Source organism: Filicampus tigris, chromosome 7, assembly GCF_054856515.1.
Source record: "Filicampus tigris isolate MCC_2025a chromosome 7, RoL_Ftig_1.0, whole genome shotgun sequence".
Lineage (NCBI taxonomy): Eukaryota > Metazoa > Chordata > Actinopteri > Syngnathiformes > Syngnathidae > Filicampus > Filicampus tigris.
The window spans coordinates 16,444,765-16,459,710 of record NC_141223.1 but is presented as its reverse complement, the minus strand read 5'-3'; the positions used below and the strand labels follow the sequence as shown (position 1 = coordinate 16,459,710).

Here is a 14,946-nt window from a genome sequence, read left to right as displayed (position 1 = left end):
TTTGATGACTTTGTCCTAAAATGATCTGCCTAGAACACAGGTCTCAAACTCACGGCCCGGTAGCCAGATCCGCCCCGCGACATCATTTTATGTGGCCCGCGAAGACAAATCAAGTGTACATTGACATGTTTCTTTGAAATTGCCTTCATTGTGAATACAACATATGAGATATTGCAAGCATTTGTTACCAAGCCCTCCTTTAAAATACATTACAGAAATAATTGAACAAACTATTTACTGGCTTCTGGTTTCAAAACTAGTTATCCATCAATTTGTTTTGTCTATGTGATCATATATTTAAATGGGGTCACAGTCGGAATGGCCCTCCAAGGGACACCAAAACGATGATCTGGCCGGCGACAAAAATTGGTTTGACACCCCTGGCCTAGAAGATACAGCAGAACATTTTGATCGGTAAAAAATACTGAGAGTATGATGGTGTTGTGGTACACGCACCTGAGTTGTGTGCAGGCAGGGTGTGATCGGTTCCTGCTTTGTCCAATCTGTGTGTCTGTGTGTGCCCTGCGACTGGCTGGCGACCAATTCAGGGTGTAGTCCGCCTTTCGCCCATAGTCAGCTGGCATGGGCTCCAGCACCTCCCCATGACCCTGTACAAGATAAATGGTGTGGAGGATGACACACAAATACTGGGGCAGCTGAACAAAGCATGGGGCAATCTTCATTTCAAGGGTCATTCACTAATATTTAACAGGCACATCTGACAAAATGTCATACTGTTAAACCTTGAGGGAAACACAGCATCTTAGAGTGTGAAGAGTGCATTTGATTGTACCTAGTGGAGCATATGGGCTTTCCTTGGCAGCTCATGACTGGAAAGGTTTGATTTCCAACACAAATCATAAATAGTGGTGCCTGAAGATACGAGTGACCTGAGTTTTTTTGAGCTAAGAACTGTTGTGCGGCCGTTTTGTTTGTTTGTTGTTGTTGTGTTTTTTTTTTTTTTTTGCTTTGACTTAGCGCTCATCTCACATTTTTGCTTGCAATCTGGTGGCAGTGAACTCAGCTCATCTCCCTTCACAACAGGAAGCAGTCTGGCAGATAGTGAACAATTCTTCAGAAAGTGGGTTCAATCTGTTTTATTCCCAAGTTTACTATCATCATAAACATAAACCAACGTGAATTGCACATTGATTTAAAACAATCACATACCTTTGCCTTACAGTACACTATCTTAATGCCAATACATGAGGGCATAAGACAGGCTAACCTATAGGATTGTTTTCATGATTGCATATACCTATATTTAGGCAATACATATTTGAACACAAATGATGGCACAACACATAGATAATACAACAATATTCAGAGGCATATATTCTTTATCTTCTGCAAAGAACAGCTTCTGCTTACTGAGGAGCAAAGACCATCTCCGTGTACCGTATATCTGTATGTCTGTGTTATAGTGGGCAATACCGTATTTTTTTTTCTTTTTTTTTTTGGAACACATCTGTAAAGAATACTGTATACTCAGTGGGTAATGCTGGAATATTGACGCTTCCATGGTTGCTGCATTTTAATCATAACAGTAACATTGAGGTTAAAGGAGAAAAAAACAAAAATGCTTCATTTGAACTTTCCTACCTCTTGTGTTGATCGATAAATCGATTAAAATAAAGTAAAATGTTTTGCTGCAGATCTGAGGTTGAGCTGGCAGCCGTTTTAGACTCTCACTAATAGCTTCCCAGCATGCAACAAGAGCCACACAGAGACGACAAACACATTCAGAATAGCTTTGCATCACACAGCAGTTTGGAATTGAGCTTAACAGATGCTTAGCTTCCAGCAAGTTAATTGAAACGCCGTCAACCATCTCTCTACATACCTACTCACTCTCACTTTGCTGTACTTTGTGTGTTCCAGGTGGCTGTGACAGGGGCACCCCCGGGGCAGGACCCATGAGGAGGCATAGAAGATGCTCATAACCTGGGCGCTTCTGCTCTTCTTAGCCATGTGGGTGACAAGCACCTCTGGTGGCCCGCTCTCCTTCAGAATAGGTATGTCTAAATCTACAGGAACAAGTTATAGCCCTACTCTTAGTGTTCTTCTAATGATTTTTTTTTTTAATTCTTTGGAGCTAGTGTTTACGTTTGCTCTTGCTTTTTCTGCACACTTGGTTGACCTTCCTCAGGTGATTTAGTCGTTCTGAACAACTACCAATTATTCAGATTCTACGCTTATGTTGCTCAAATGGGAGGAAAGAGTCATGGGTAGGCCTATTACTGATTTCAATAGAATAGCACTCAAGGCTATTGCCTTAGCGCAATGCTTACTAAGCATGAATAAACAGCTGCTAAGTATTTATGTGATGATGGATTTTGTTTGGTCTCTGTTTTGCTCCAAACTAACTCTGACATTTTTGTGGTAAGTAAATGGACCTCCACTTCTGAAAAGCAGCTCCTAAGTTCACCCTTATTTTTGGCTCAGTATCTGCCCAATTCCTTCTTTTTTGCTTGTTCAATTTGCTTGTTTGCCAGACTTATTCCCAGTTGCTGGCAAATGAGGATGAGCATTTTTTCTTTTTTCCTGAGGTGGAAATTCCGCCATGGTTTCAACAAAGCTTCTGAAGCCCAAGGTAACAGGTCAGCGCGAGGATGTAGGCAATGTGCCTGAAGTGCATGGCAAATAGTGACACCTCATCAGTCACACCTTGTGTATCTGATTGCTTTTTTTATTCGGGTGCTGTGGTTTTGAAACATCAAATTAGAGGAACTAGATGGGGCCAGACAGGCCAGATTTTTTTCCCCTCATAGATCTATTTACCTGTGTGCCACCGTTAGGTTATACTCACTGGTTTAGTAAATGGAAAATAATCCCCCTTTAAGTATACTAAGTATGTGGTACTGTAGTGTGCTTGGTTAAGTTGTACATAGAATCATTGTGTCCCAACATTGGATTCTCCATTTTGTGTTAATTAGTGCATGGTAACTCTCTAATCCATACAGTAACACTTCCTGTTTACATTCCTGCACCCACCGTTGATCAAAAAGAGAATATTGGGTTTCTTGAGAGCTATTTTGCTATGCCCCCCCACACCTTAGAAAGAATGTGTGGCATTCCACATACAGTATTCAGTAATAATGGTAGCTTCATCTCTGAGGTAATTTCTGAACAGCTTTTTCCACATGGCCAAACTCGGGTCCAATTTTCTCAACAAACTTGGTCCTCAAGAGGCTTCTTTGTAAGAATAAACATTGTTAGTCAATAATAGTTGCGACACTTTTCCACATTTGCTATCAACGCTTTTCATTTTGAAAAACAAGGCACTATTTCTTGTTCATGGCAGAATTCAAATCAGTGCAGTTTTTTTTTTTTTCTGGCAGTACTATTTTAATATGGAAAATGGCCACCCAAACCAAGGTGAGCAGCGTCTGTCCTTTGCAGAGGAACAGTGGCAAAAGTTTAAAAGATCAGCTTCAAAGAAACCTCTTCCATTGGAACTTACAATGCATAGCTATAGGATTTTTGACAAACCAGTTCAATCCATAAATTCCCACAAATTGGAAGACCCTGTAAAGTGTTTTTTTTTCTATATATATTATACATGTTTCTATAAACAACTACTGAAATTGTACAATGACTGAGAATGATGCCATACTCAACCTCGGTCCTGGCTTAAGTTTCTTCTTCCTCAATACACAGTATAAGAAGTTGACCACTTTCATTGGTTATCTAGCGTAATTGTGTCCTACAGTTAGTTAGCCAGCTACTGTATACCTAAACCCAAATAGTACTTCTTCCTTGAGGATAGTACGCCGACGCGGCCACTTTAGTGTGCCTCGTTGTTGGGCGTGAGTGTGTGCATGAGGCATAGAGAAAGATGAAAGCGTGGGAAGGGGGAAAACAATAAATAACAGTCTGACTTTACAGCCATCGGTTAGTGTTTGCCGACTGGGGTTTCGGGTTGGCATAGCAGCTTTAGAGTGCCATGTTGTTGCGTCATGAGTGTGCTTGGAGGAAAAAAACTGTCATAACAGCTAGTGTGTAGACAGAGCTTTTGCACAGGCATGGTCGCGTTAGAGCGCCTCATTGTTGAGGCTTGGAAAAGCACCACAGTGAGCTGGTGTGATATATTTTAGCCACTGGAGGCTTTCATCATATGGTATATATTTAATGGCTTGAAAGTCATGTTACTTTTGACATTTGAGTGCCATTTAGTTTCAGCGCATTCACGCCCACACCATTTGAGATCGGAGAGAATGGCTTGGAATTGTTTCATAATTTTGAAGCCTCAATTATGTACCTTGTAATGTTTTTAATCATTCAAGTTTGGCAAGGTTTGTTAACATCCCTCCTCTGTGGTGTGTTAATTTTATGAGACTAATATTTTCACTTTACAGGGACTTCAATGTATCTTCCCTAAAACATGCAAGGGAGCTCACATGTGCGTGAAGCATTTTACATTCATGTGATAATGCATTTTGAGATACAGCCATTGTTTTTTACATAGTTGTTCTTGTATAGTTAAAGCGGAGAAATAATATGATCTAGTGTTATGTACCATTCTCTTGGCACCACTTAGTACTCTGCTATAGTATGTAATAACTTGACTACACTTTTGTTGTTGAAGGCAACACACAGCGCAATGCAGCAGTTATTCCAACAAATCATGACTGGTCATTTTTGTCCCCCACGCACTTGAACCACCAACTGCATTTGAAAGTTCCTAGTGTCTCATTTTCTGTAGAGTTGTTTTCATGTTAGAGGGGAGTACATTAATAATGTAAAATCTTTCTTACGATCCCCATGTGGATATTAAAAGTCTGTTGGAACATTAACTCAACCCATACATTAAACATGTGACTATTTCTTGACTGGGAGCAATTGCAGTGCAGTTTCAATTGGAGAGAAAAAAAGGTTGATCTTTTAAAATTAATTTCTGCTTTTTTCTGACAATGGGTTGCTTTAGGCTCTTTTAAAATGTCGGATGCATATTTTCTCGAGAAATCTCATCCGGTAATTATGAAAACATGAAGTTCAAGTAAGAAAAAAGTCACAATTATTGAGGCAATATAATATATGAATATACAGTAGATCATTATCTTTTCGCTCATAGTTGGAGAAGCAGGCCATTTTCTCCCCCAGTACCCCAGACCTTGATCAAACTAAGTGTCACCATCGAGCAATGTCAACATGTCTTATTATCATTATTTTCTATTTTCTTTGGAGTTTTCCTTCCTGCCAGCATCTTGTTTCAAGAGAACATGTTGTTTGCTCATTTGCCATGACAACCCAAACAGCAGAGCTTGTTAACATAGTTTTATGCACCAACAAAACCACAATCATATTAGTCAACCTTTGTTACTATTGTTCAAAATGTGCCAGCCGATGTCCCCCTGTGCCCTTTAAAGTTGTGTCCGTCCAAATGCGCAACATGACTGGTGGTTTATGTTCATCTCAGTTGCATTATTGATAGATAATTAGGCAGCGGGGAAGTTGTTCCTTCTCTTCTCATGTCAAACACACAGCTAGTGTCAAATGGTTATGGTTGTGTTTGTGTGTCTGCATGTGCAAGTCCTGAATATGCACATAATGCAAAGACACATAAACACATTCAAACTAACACCAGCTCAAATTGATGCCATTTGCGCTCCAAGGGATGGTATTTAACATGAACCCCCCTGAGTCCTGCCTGCCTGGCATAATGTCACTGTCTGGCATTGCACTAAATGTAGCAGGGCCAAAACCAGCTTTCCACCCATGCCACACATTCCACTAGGACCTACCAGCCTCAAGTTCAATACATCTCAATTGTGCATTTGGCACGGCACATGTGAAATTGACATTTGTTTCCAAAAGTAAATAGATGAGCACGGTAGTTGTACATAATACAGACGTTTGATTAACTGCCACTGTGACACATCCACGGCCATGGGATGCTCTGTAAAATGTCAATTAGGAGGTGAAGCATAAACAATTAACATATTGTTCTATGCTTGGCCATAAGAGAAGACAAGCAATAGGTTATACCTAATTCCGTGGAACCTGCTGGTCGACCCCCAATTTGTTCTGATTTTAAACCAGAAAATGTAATGGTATTCAGACTTTTGCGCAATACTTCGCTCTTCTCATCACCGCTTGTTGAGGCTGCTCCTTTTTTTGGAATGGGCATTGCCCGCAAAAAAGCCAGTGCATCACCAAAACCTGAGGTTACACTTTGAATAACTCTTGTAGCGCATGCTTCATGTGACATCATGCATTATGGCATTTCAAATAAAAATGTACCCATCGCTTGTTTTCCAAAAACTGGACATAATATTAGCAAAAACAAACAGAGCACAGGGACCTCAGTCAAAAGATTGAAGGGATGTGAAATTAGCAATATTTGTGCTCGACTGGTACATTTATCAACTCTTGGATTTTTAATTGACTGTACATTTAAGAAAAATAAAACTTGAATCTGATACCATTTAGTGTTATCGTAAGACTCTGACTTATAAATAAGTCATGCTTCACTGTAGTAGCCGTGGCTAGCGTCAGCTTTTTTGCAGAGCTAATGCTAGCAGTTTTAACACTGAAAACTCCCCCTTAATGCTGTGATCTTCCATGATGACTGAACATTTGTGTGACAATTATACAACTTAATGTTGGATTTTACTTCTTGGCTCCCACTGCATTAGCAGAAATCACATTAACTGACTAAACACAAAGAACCTAATAAGCACATTTCATTTTGCCTGAAAAAAGCCAAATGGGACAATTTAGTATTAAATGATGACTGAATTCCAAATCAACCCCATATGGTACTTTAGTAGTAGGCCTACTAGTATTTTCCAAATTTGAGAAAATAGATTTCCTTTTATACATAGCTGATCATTTGGATAAATCCTACGGCCACAAATTCATTACGTCAAGCAGGTTGTTTTCTGTTTTTCAACAAATAAAAATGGGAGGGCGTACACCTTGCCATTAACATGGTGAATCTCCGTAAACACTGCACGCACCCACTCTGCCTCTTCCAGCATCAAATATGACTATAAAAGCTTTTTATCTGCTATTAATCATCAAACATTGCTTTCCAAACCTGTATGCACTTTCAGCCTTTACTTGTGTAAAATCAATTTCAAGAAACATGTGCTTCCAAACACATTCAAACTTTAACCTTTAGAATAAATTGAAGAAGCTCCTGCGAAAGAAACGTGTATTGCAAATGATAACATTGAGAGTGGTATATTATTAGGATATTTATTTCAGATGCATTAACCTGAACGCGACACTTTATCACTGTTGAAGGTGACCTTATCTCAACAGCTTTAAGTGCCGCTCAGTAATTTCATCTACAAGTGGTGGACTTTCTCTTTGGAAATCATTTACTTTTATGAAATGGGATATATATATATATATATATATATATATATATATATATATATATATATATATATATATAATCGCAGGCGTGCTGGAGCCTATCCCAGCAGTCTTCGGGGAGTAGGTGGGGGACCCCCTTAATTGGTTGCCAGCCAATCGCAGGGCACACGGAGACAAACAAACATCTGCAACTCACAATCAGACCTAGGGGCAATTTAGAGTGTCCAATCAACTTAACATGCATGTTTTTGGAATGTGGGAGGAAGTTCCCAGAGAAAACCCACTCAGGCACGGGGAGAACATGCAAACACACAGGGAGGCTGGAGCCGGCATCGAACCCACGACCTCTGAAATGTGAAGCGGACGTGCTAACCAGTCAACCACTGTGCCGCGCACAGAATCTTATTATGTGAATCTCGTAAATGTTGTCAAAAATGTGAATCTAAGAAAATATCAATTATTCATTTTGATAATTTTTATGGACTGAACTGTAATAATGTATCTTCATTTGACATGTCCGTCAAACAAGTCCTTACAATGCAAATATAGATTACTGTTATTTTGTTTTAATAAATCACTGACATGAATGGATTTAGAGTTTTAGTTTATAATTTGTTACCCAATTACACGCAATTTTTCGCAGAAAAACAATTTATACAGGATTTTCGTTACACAGTAATAATGTGTCACAAAACATCATAAAACCAATGTATAGGACTCCATATGTAATTCTATTCTATGCGTGTCGTTGATGAGGAATCTATTCATTTTCCATTTCACCGTATACAAGTATTGAGTTATGCAGAAGGGGGAGCCAGGGAATGTTTGAGAACCGACTATTTTCACCGCCACTGACATTTGTTGGAAAAACATTTTTCATGATTAAGTCCTCAGGGAAACATCGAGGGCCAGGCTGTCTGTATTTGTTAGCTTCACTTGCCCATTTATTCACAATCTCTCTCCGCCTCGACTTCTTGAGAGGCTTGTTGTCACACTAACAAAATGGGTCAGAGCACCTATCATATTCCCTGGCAGCATCCTTCAGCTCTCTTACCAATCCTGGGAACTCAAGGGACAGCTTAGATATGTAAATCCTTTAGCGTGTCCTCTCCTGTGATCTCCTCCCACTTCTGAGAGACCTCAGTGAAACAGGGACATCCTTATAAGCTACACATATAGTATATGGTTAGCTTGTGCCTTGTCATGCCAAGATGCAAGCTTTAAATACAAAGCTGCAGATTACTTCACTATGGATTCAGTGGTGACAGAAACCTCACGGACATACTAGTGTACGTATTGTATATTATGGACCCATGCGGATCAGTGATCTTCACTTTTTGTTTATGGTGCCAAAACAGAGAGTCCTATCCGTAAACCCATCCAATCTTCAAATGGTGGACCGCAGTTCAGGTCTGGACCGCGTCAAGGTCTCATGCGGACCCACAGTCAATTGCAATACACCATCAGGCTGCATTTTCTTCTCCCACTGTCACCGCCTGTGTAGGCTACAAGCTACACGCTGTGTCACCTGTGTTGTTGTGATCACGAGACCATGAAGAGCCAATCAAACTGGGTGTGTTTACCCGAAGAGATTGCCAGATTAGCGGGGATCACGGCATGACTTGTTCAGAAGTTGACTCAGAAAATAGTTTTTTTTTTAAAGAATGAATGAACAGTAGGCAACTGGTTAGCAGATCTGCCTCACAGTTCAGAGGTTTTGGGTTCAAATCCGGGCTCTAGCCTTCCCGCGTGGAATTTGCATGATCTCCATGTGCCTGAGTGGACTTTCTCAAGGCACACTGGTTTCCTCCCACATTCCAAAAACTTAATTGAAAACACAAAATGATTGGTGTGGGTGTTAGTGTGAGTGGTTGTTAATATGTGCCCTGCAGTTGGCTGGCGAGTAACCCGTGTCCCACCCAAAGTCAGCTGGGATTGGCTCCACCTCAGCGAGTGAGAATAAGCGTTACGGAGAATGGATGGTTTGGTCGGCTACATAAATCAAAATGTTTTGTGGGCTGCACTTTTGTCCCGAGAAGTCCTTTGCAACTGGACTTTTCTGAATTTTAATTGAAGATTCCTGCTTTATGCTCGATCAACGTTAAGATGTGAAGTGAGGATTGGTCTTTTTGTGTTGACAAGCTTCACATTGATGTCACATTATCGCTGCGTATTGTTGTTGAAATCTCAGCCATATGCTTGTATGTGATGCCTTCATCATTTTCATCACATCTGATCAAAACATCTATACACCATACAGAATGTGATGGCTTTACTTAAGAGTGGGCTATTCACAAGTATCAGTATTCATCAACCCTGTGCATAATGCATCATCAAACATTCATTGGAGTTGTACAAAGCAGTTTTTTGCAGAGCTACGCATCGTCTATCCGTCAATAATTTATGGGTGGGATTTCCAGCCAAGCCACGTGATCCCAGTCCATCCCTCGTCGGCGACAGCCAATTGGCGTCGAGAACAACATTTTCACATGACAAGCAGATGCCGCACAAGCAGACACGCCGCCAAATAAAGGAAAAATCTCAAATACAAACAACACACACACACACACACACGCACAGCATGGTGATTGGTGAAATAAAAACAAAATGGGGCACATGTGATTCAATCTGTGTGACCGAAAGGTATATTTTTATTTTTTTAATTCGTTTGGCTGCGTGTCAGGAGTGGGGCACCTGCGTGTGACGTGGTACCGTTAAAGTCTCCTCTCGACGCCGTTTGGCTGACTCGAACCGACCAGGCGGGTCTGAAATATAGACGGGAACTCATAGACGGACGAAAGCATAGACGAATGCCCAGCTCTGTTTTTTTTTGTGTAAAGCCGTAAACAACTTCACTGTGACCTTCTACAGGAAAAATACTATTGAAAATAGGTGAATAGCTGCCTCTCTCCATTGTTTAACGTCATAAAGAAATACACAGTATGTTACGACCCCTCCTCGAGGTGGCAAGGAGGAGGGGTCTAAGATAGGTGTGAGAGTTGGAAGGGGTAAATGAAAAGTGCACTAACACAAAACCTGGCCATTGAATCAACAAAAATAAAGCGATCACCCAAATCCCGACTGCTCTATTGCACACACGGACGAATAATAGTTGAGTAATGAATGCTCGAATTTATGGCGAAAATTAATGGTTAATGCGGCTACGCGAAAGGATAAATGAGGGTTATGGCGAATTAGGTGCACTAAACCTAAAGACAGTGGTACCAACAAAAAAATACAAGGGACTGACTGCGTCACCCACAGCCAGCCCCAGGCACTGACCACCAGCAACCAAGTGACTCTTAACTGATTGCTGGTGCCACACCTGAAGCAAATGAACTCAACTGGTTCCTCTCCCCTGCTGTGATTGGGTCGCTGCAATGGTGACGAAGGCCACCAATCTGGCCAGAGCAGGGGAGAGCACCCGCACACCAAAACCTAACGGCCATGCCTCAACATGGGCCGTAACAAGGGGCATACACAAATTCACTTAGAGTGAAAGCTTCTACTGTGCCCAATAAACAGATTCACCGCGAGATCTAACACCTGAAGCAAGGTAAACAGACTACCAGCTTTGTTCTGATATTATTTCTTAAGAAGCAGTCACTAAGCAGCCCGCAGCACCGAGTGCATATTCGTCAGACAAAAGGCTGGCAAATCCCTTTTTTCCTGCTTTGCTCTCCTTTTCACCGCACACTTTGGGAGCGCGTTGAAGGATTTTTGGTGGGCTGTATTCACTTTGCCCCCTTTTCTGCACTACCAACGCCTGTGCTCTGTTTACACAAGTTGCCAAGGCTGACATCAATGGAGCTTTCTTGGTGGTTGAGAGTTTGTCTTGTGATAGATGCACATATGAAGGTAAAGCCTGGTGAGACCGATGTAGAGATCCTCAGTGGAGGGAGAGCTTGTGAAGTTAATACCCTTGTCTTGCATAATCAGCAAGCACAAAGCGATCCTGAAAGCAGAATGTCCTGCATGGGTATCATACCACATGATATACTGTACATTCCTGTTGTAATGCCAGTGGGTCACTCTTGTTGGACTTCCTAACTTTTCTTTTCCCCTTGTTTTACTTTTTCCATTATCCCCCTGACAGACCACTGCAATTCATTTACATCATGTGAGCAAGCGCTCGTTAAAAAAAGCAAACAAAAAAAAATATAAACATTGTCAGTGCGGGTTACCATGGTTGTGTCAAGAGGTGCATGTTGTTTGACGCTGCACACAAACTCCATATATGCCTGGAGGTACGAAAGCATGCAGCGAGGGTTATTGTAATTGAAATGTGGAGGTTGTGGATTGTAATACTGATATGACTGATACTGCTTTGCCAATACCCACAGGTCAGCAGCAGCAGTAGCAGCAATCTCTCAATTGAGCCACTTCAATACTTAATTGCTGAATGCAGTGGTTCTTGAAATGTTTACACCAAGAACCATCAAAAAGGTTTTTTTAGCTCAAGTACCACCATCATGACCGGCATTTTAATGCATAGTAAGTAAGACTAGTTTGAACAACAATTCTGTGCTGTATTGTAGCATAAAAAAACAAAAAAACAAACCTTAAGATGAAATCAACCCAAACATATTTTTTTCCAGCAGGCCCACTAGTTGAAACATGCCATTCTGATTGATATTGCGTTTGTGGAATATGAGCTAAGCAGCAAAATCCACCCATTTTTAGCCATCTTTGGGGCGGCCATTTCATCACTTCTGTCGACTGAAAATGACATCACAACTGCTCAGGGCTCAGGTAACGACCAATCACGGCAGACCTGTTTTCTGAATCTGAGCCGTGATTGGTCGTTACCTGAGCCCTGAGCAGCTGTGATGTCATTTTCAGTCGACAGAAGTGATAAAATGGCCGCCCCCGGAGATGGCTAAAAACGTGTGGATTAACTCTTATTCCACAAACGCAATTTTTTATCAGAATGCCTTGTTTCAACTAGTGAGCTTGCATAGAACATATTCTTGAAAAAAATATATTTGGGTTGGCTTCCCCTTTAATGATTGATGCCTTTGGAATATGTTTATAGTGTTTTTAATGTAGTGTACTGAAGGTCACAACGGAAATAAGCTCTCAGGCTTATTTTGTTTTTATACTCGTTTATACTTGACTGTATGTCGGGATATAACAGTCTCAATTCAGGCTGCACCTCGCTCGCTCGCCGATGTACTGTTGGCCTAACATGTCATGGAGCTGTCACCGTTCTGTCATGTGAGACCAACCCCTCCAAGGAATGGGACCCACTTGGTTCTCGTGAACGCACACAACCGAGGGTGGGTGAAAATATTGGCAGCATGAATCTGATTAACCCGTAAAAATCTATAAATTAGCCGTATCATTGTTTAAGCCGCAGGATTCAAAGTGTAAAAAAGGTAGCCACTTAGAGTGTTTTTGAAAGAAATCCTCCTGGATGCAAGTAAACAGCAGCTGATGACGATCTGCACATGTGAAATATTACAAAGTTTTGAGATCCTGGGTTTAGTTCCGCTTTATTTGAAATCGGATAATTTTCCAAAGTTGACCACTATTACGAAAAGGATTTCCTTGGACTGTGAAACGTTCCACTTTACTTGACTTTGAGCACAAAAGTGAGTTCTGCCAAGAGTGGGACCATTTCCACGCAAGGTACCATCCAACCTGAGGGTGCATTTATAATAAATCTTTGCTTTTAATAAGGATTGGGTGAAGTGTAGCAGTTTAGCGAGGTAAAAGACCCTTAATTTAACACGCCCAGAAGGCGGTCATTTGACTACTTATGCTTTACATTTGACGATGTCACCCCGCCATATCACCTGCTATTTTGGCAGCGAATGGCCAATTTACAAATCAAAGTCATCTACTTGTTGCCAGTAGAGTTGTTTGTCAAATATCACCCAGATTTGTCGTTCAATAGTTGTTGTAAAAACCTCTGGGCGTTCTAGTGAGACCAAAGGGGGAGACCAAACGTTTTTCTTATTGGCCACGGTGACAGAGAGGAGCGATGCTATGCAATTATGCACGCTACTTGGCTGCTGAGGTGACCAAATAAATTATTCAGGAAATCTGATAACGTCACAGTCAACAGCCTTGTGTACTGTTTGTGTTTCAAATACACACACACAGGCGCACACAACAAGAGAAAACACACGTTAATGATTGAATGTTTCCTCAAGTGGTTTGCGACAAATGAATTGAAATTCATGTTTTCTCATTAGTCCAGAAGTCGTTTGAGTGCCATGTAATACCATTGAAACCTGTCTCAAACCGTCTTACTTGAAAACACTGGTAGTTGGTAACTTAGTAATTACAATGTATGTTTACTATGGACTGAGATGGGCCTAGTGCATTTCAAAGTGCAGTCTTAAAGAGTACAACATTCTCCAGTATTGATGTTTTCTCATCGACCCCATGGCGGGAGAGATGTTCAGACCCAAACACTTTTCCGTATGGACCCAAGTTTAATATTCCATTGTTTTGACAAACAATTGGAATTTAACCGGCGCAACATTAATGTAATTGGTAACTACGGCAGTAAATCTATGCACAGCGGAAATGCGCACACCTACAGTATCAAATGCATTGTAGCTCCTCCCATGTGACAAGACTCAATCAATCACACCGTGCATTCAGAGTAGTCAAACGGTGAGGAAGAAGGTTAAAGACACACACACATACTTTGAGGGCATGCTGCGAATTCTTGGAAATGACAGTGGAGTAGATGATTGGAATGTTGCCAGTTGTGTTTGCAAAATCCTTCATCTGTCGTGACAACATTTTATGATGGAACAGTAGAGTTCCATGCAATCACATGCAATAGTGTTAGCACAACACTTTGTGTGGTTTTCTAGTGTGGCTGCTCCGTTAAAGGATATGGAAGTTGTTACTTATGACCTCCAACACACTTCTGTGTACCTTTAAGCTTAGGATTTCTTACGGGAGCATATTCCACCATTGCTTTTGATATTTTCAATTGGCTTGTTCCGAGCTAGCACTGAGGAACTTTTATCTGGTGTTTTTGTGCAAAAATCTATCATTCCAAATTCACCACTCTCTTTGTGCTAATCTATCTTAGACCTAAAAGTTGGCAGGTTTAGTTTCAACGGTTTGTTTGAAACGCATGCTGCATCTTAAAGTTATAACGGCAGAATACAATATATAAACTAGCCGGTAATTATTTGACAACTGTATATTTGTTGGGACTGCAAGTAAAGATTTGTTTCTATTACAGCTCTACCACAGTGGTTATTAATCCATGCATCTGTTTTCCATAGCGCTTGTCCTCATTAGTCTTTTGTGAGCTGCTGCATCCTATTCCAGTTGGCTTGTGGTTCCAGGCAAGATCAGACATACCATTAGGCAAACACAAGCAATTGCCTGGGCCACAAGATTTCCAGTGGCCCCAAACTTCCTTTTTTTTTTCTCAATGTACTATGTGTTATTTTTTTCTTTCTATGTGCTATGTTGGATGGCTTACAGAATATAAAAATGTGAGGCACCTTTCCGCCTCTCCCTCCCTTTGACACATAAGCTGCGTGGGCTTCATTCCAAACATTTATTTCAGAGCCCCTTTTTTTTCACCAAGAAAAAAATAGGGACATTTCATAGTTTACTTTTATTCAGTGCACATTTGCAACT

At 40.9% G+C, this 14,946-nt stretch overlaps 1 protein-coding gene across 2 annotated transcripts in view; it reads left to right on the top strand.

The window, feature by feature from the left end:
• grik4 (glutamate receptor, ionotropic, kainate 4) overlaps positions 1-14,946 on the top strand; it is a 351,164-nt gene that overhangs the window by 144,109 nt on the left and 192,109 nt on the right. For both annotated transcript variants that reach the window (XM_086035775.1, XM_086035774.1), the window contains exon 3: positions 1,882-2,015. In XM_086035775.1, coding sequence (XP_085891901.1) covers positions 1,934-2,015 — 82 coding nt within the window. In that variant the 5' untranslated portion in view covers positions 1,882-1,933. The remainder of the gene's footprint in view (positions 1-1,881; positions 2,016-14,946) is intronic.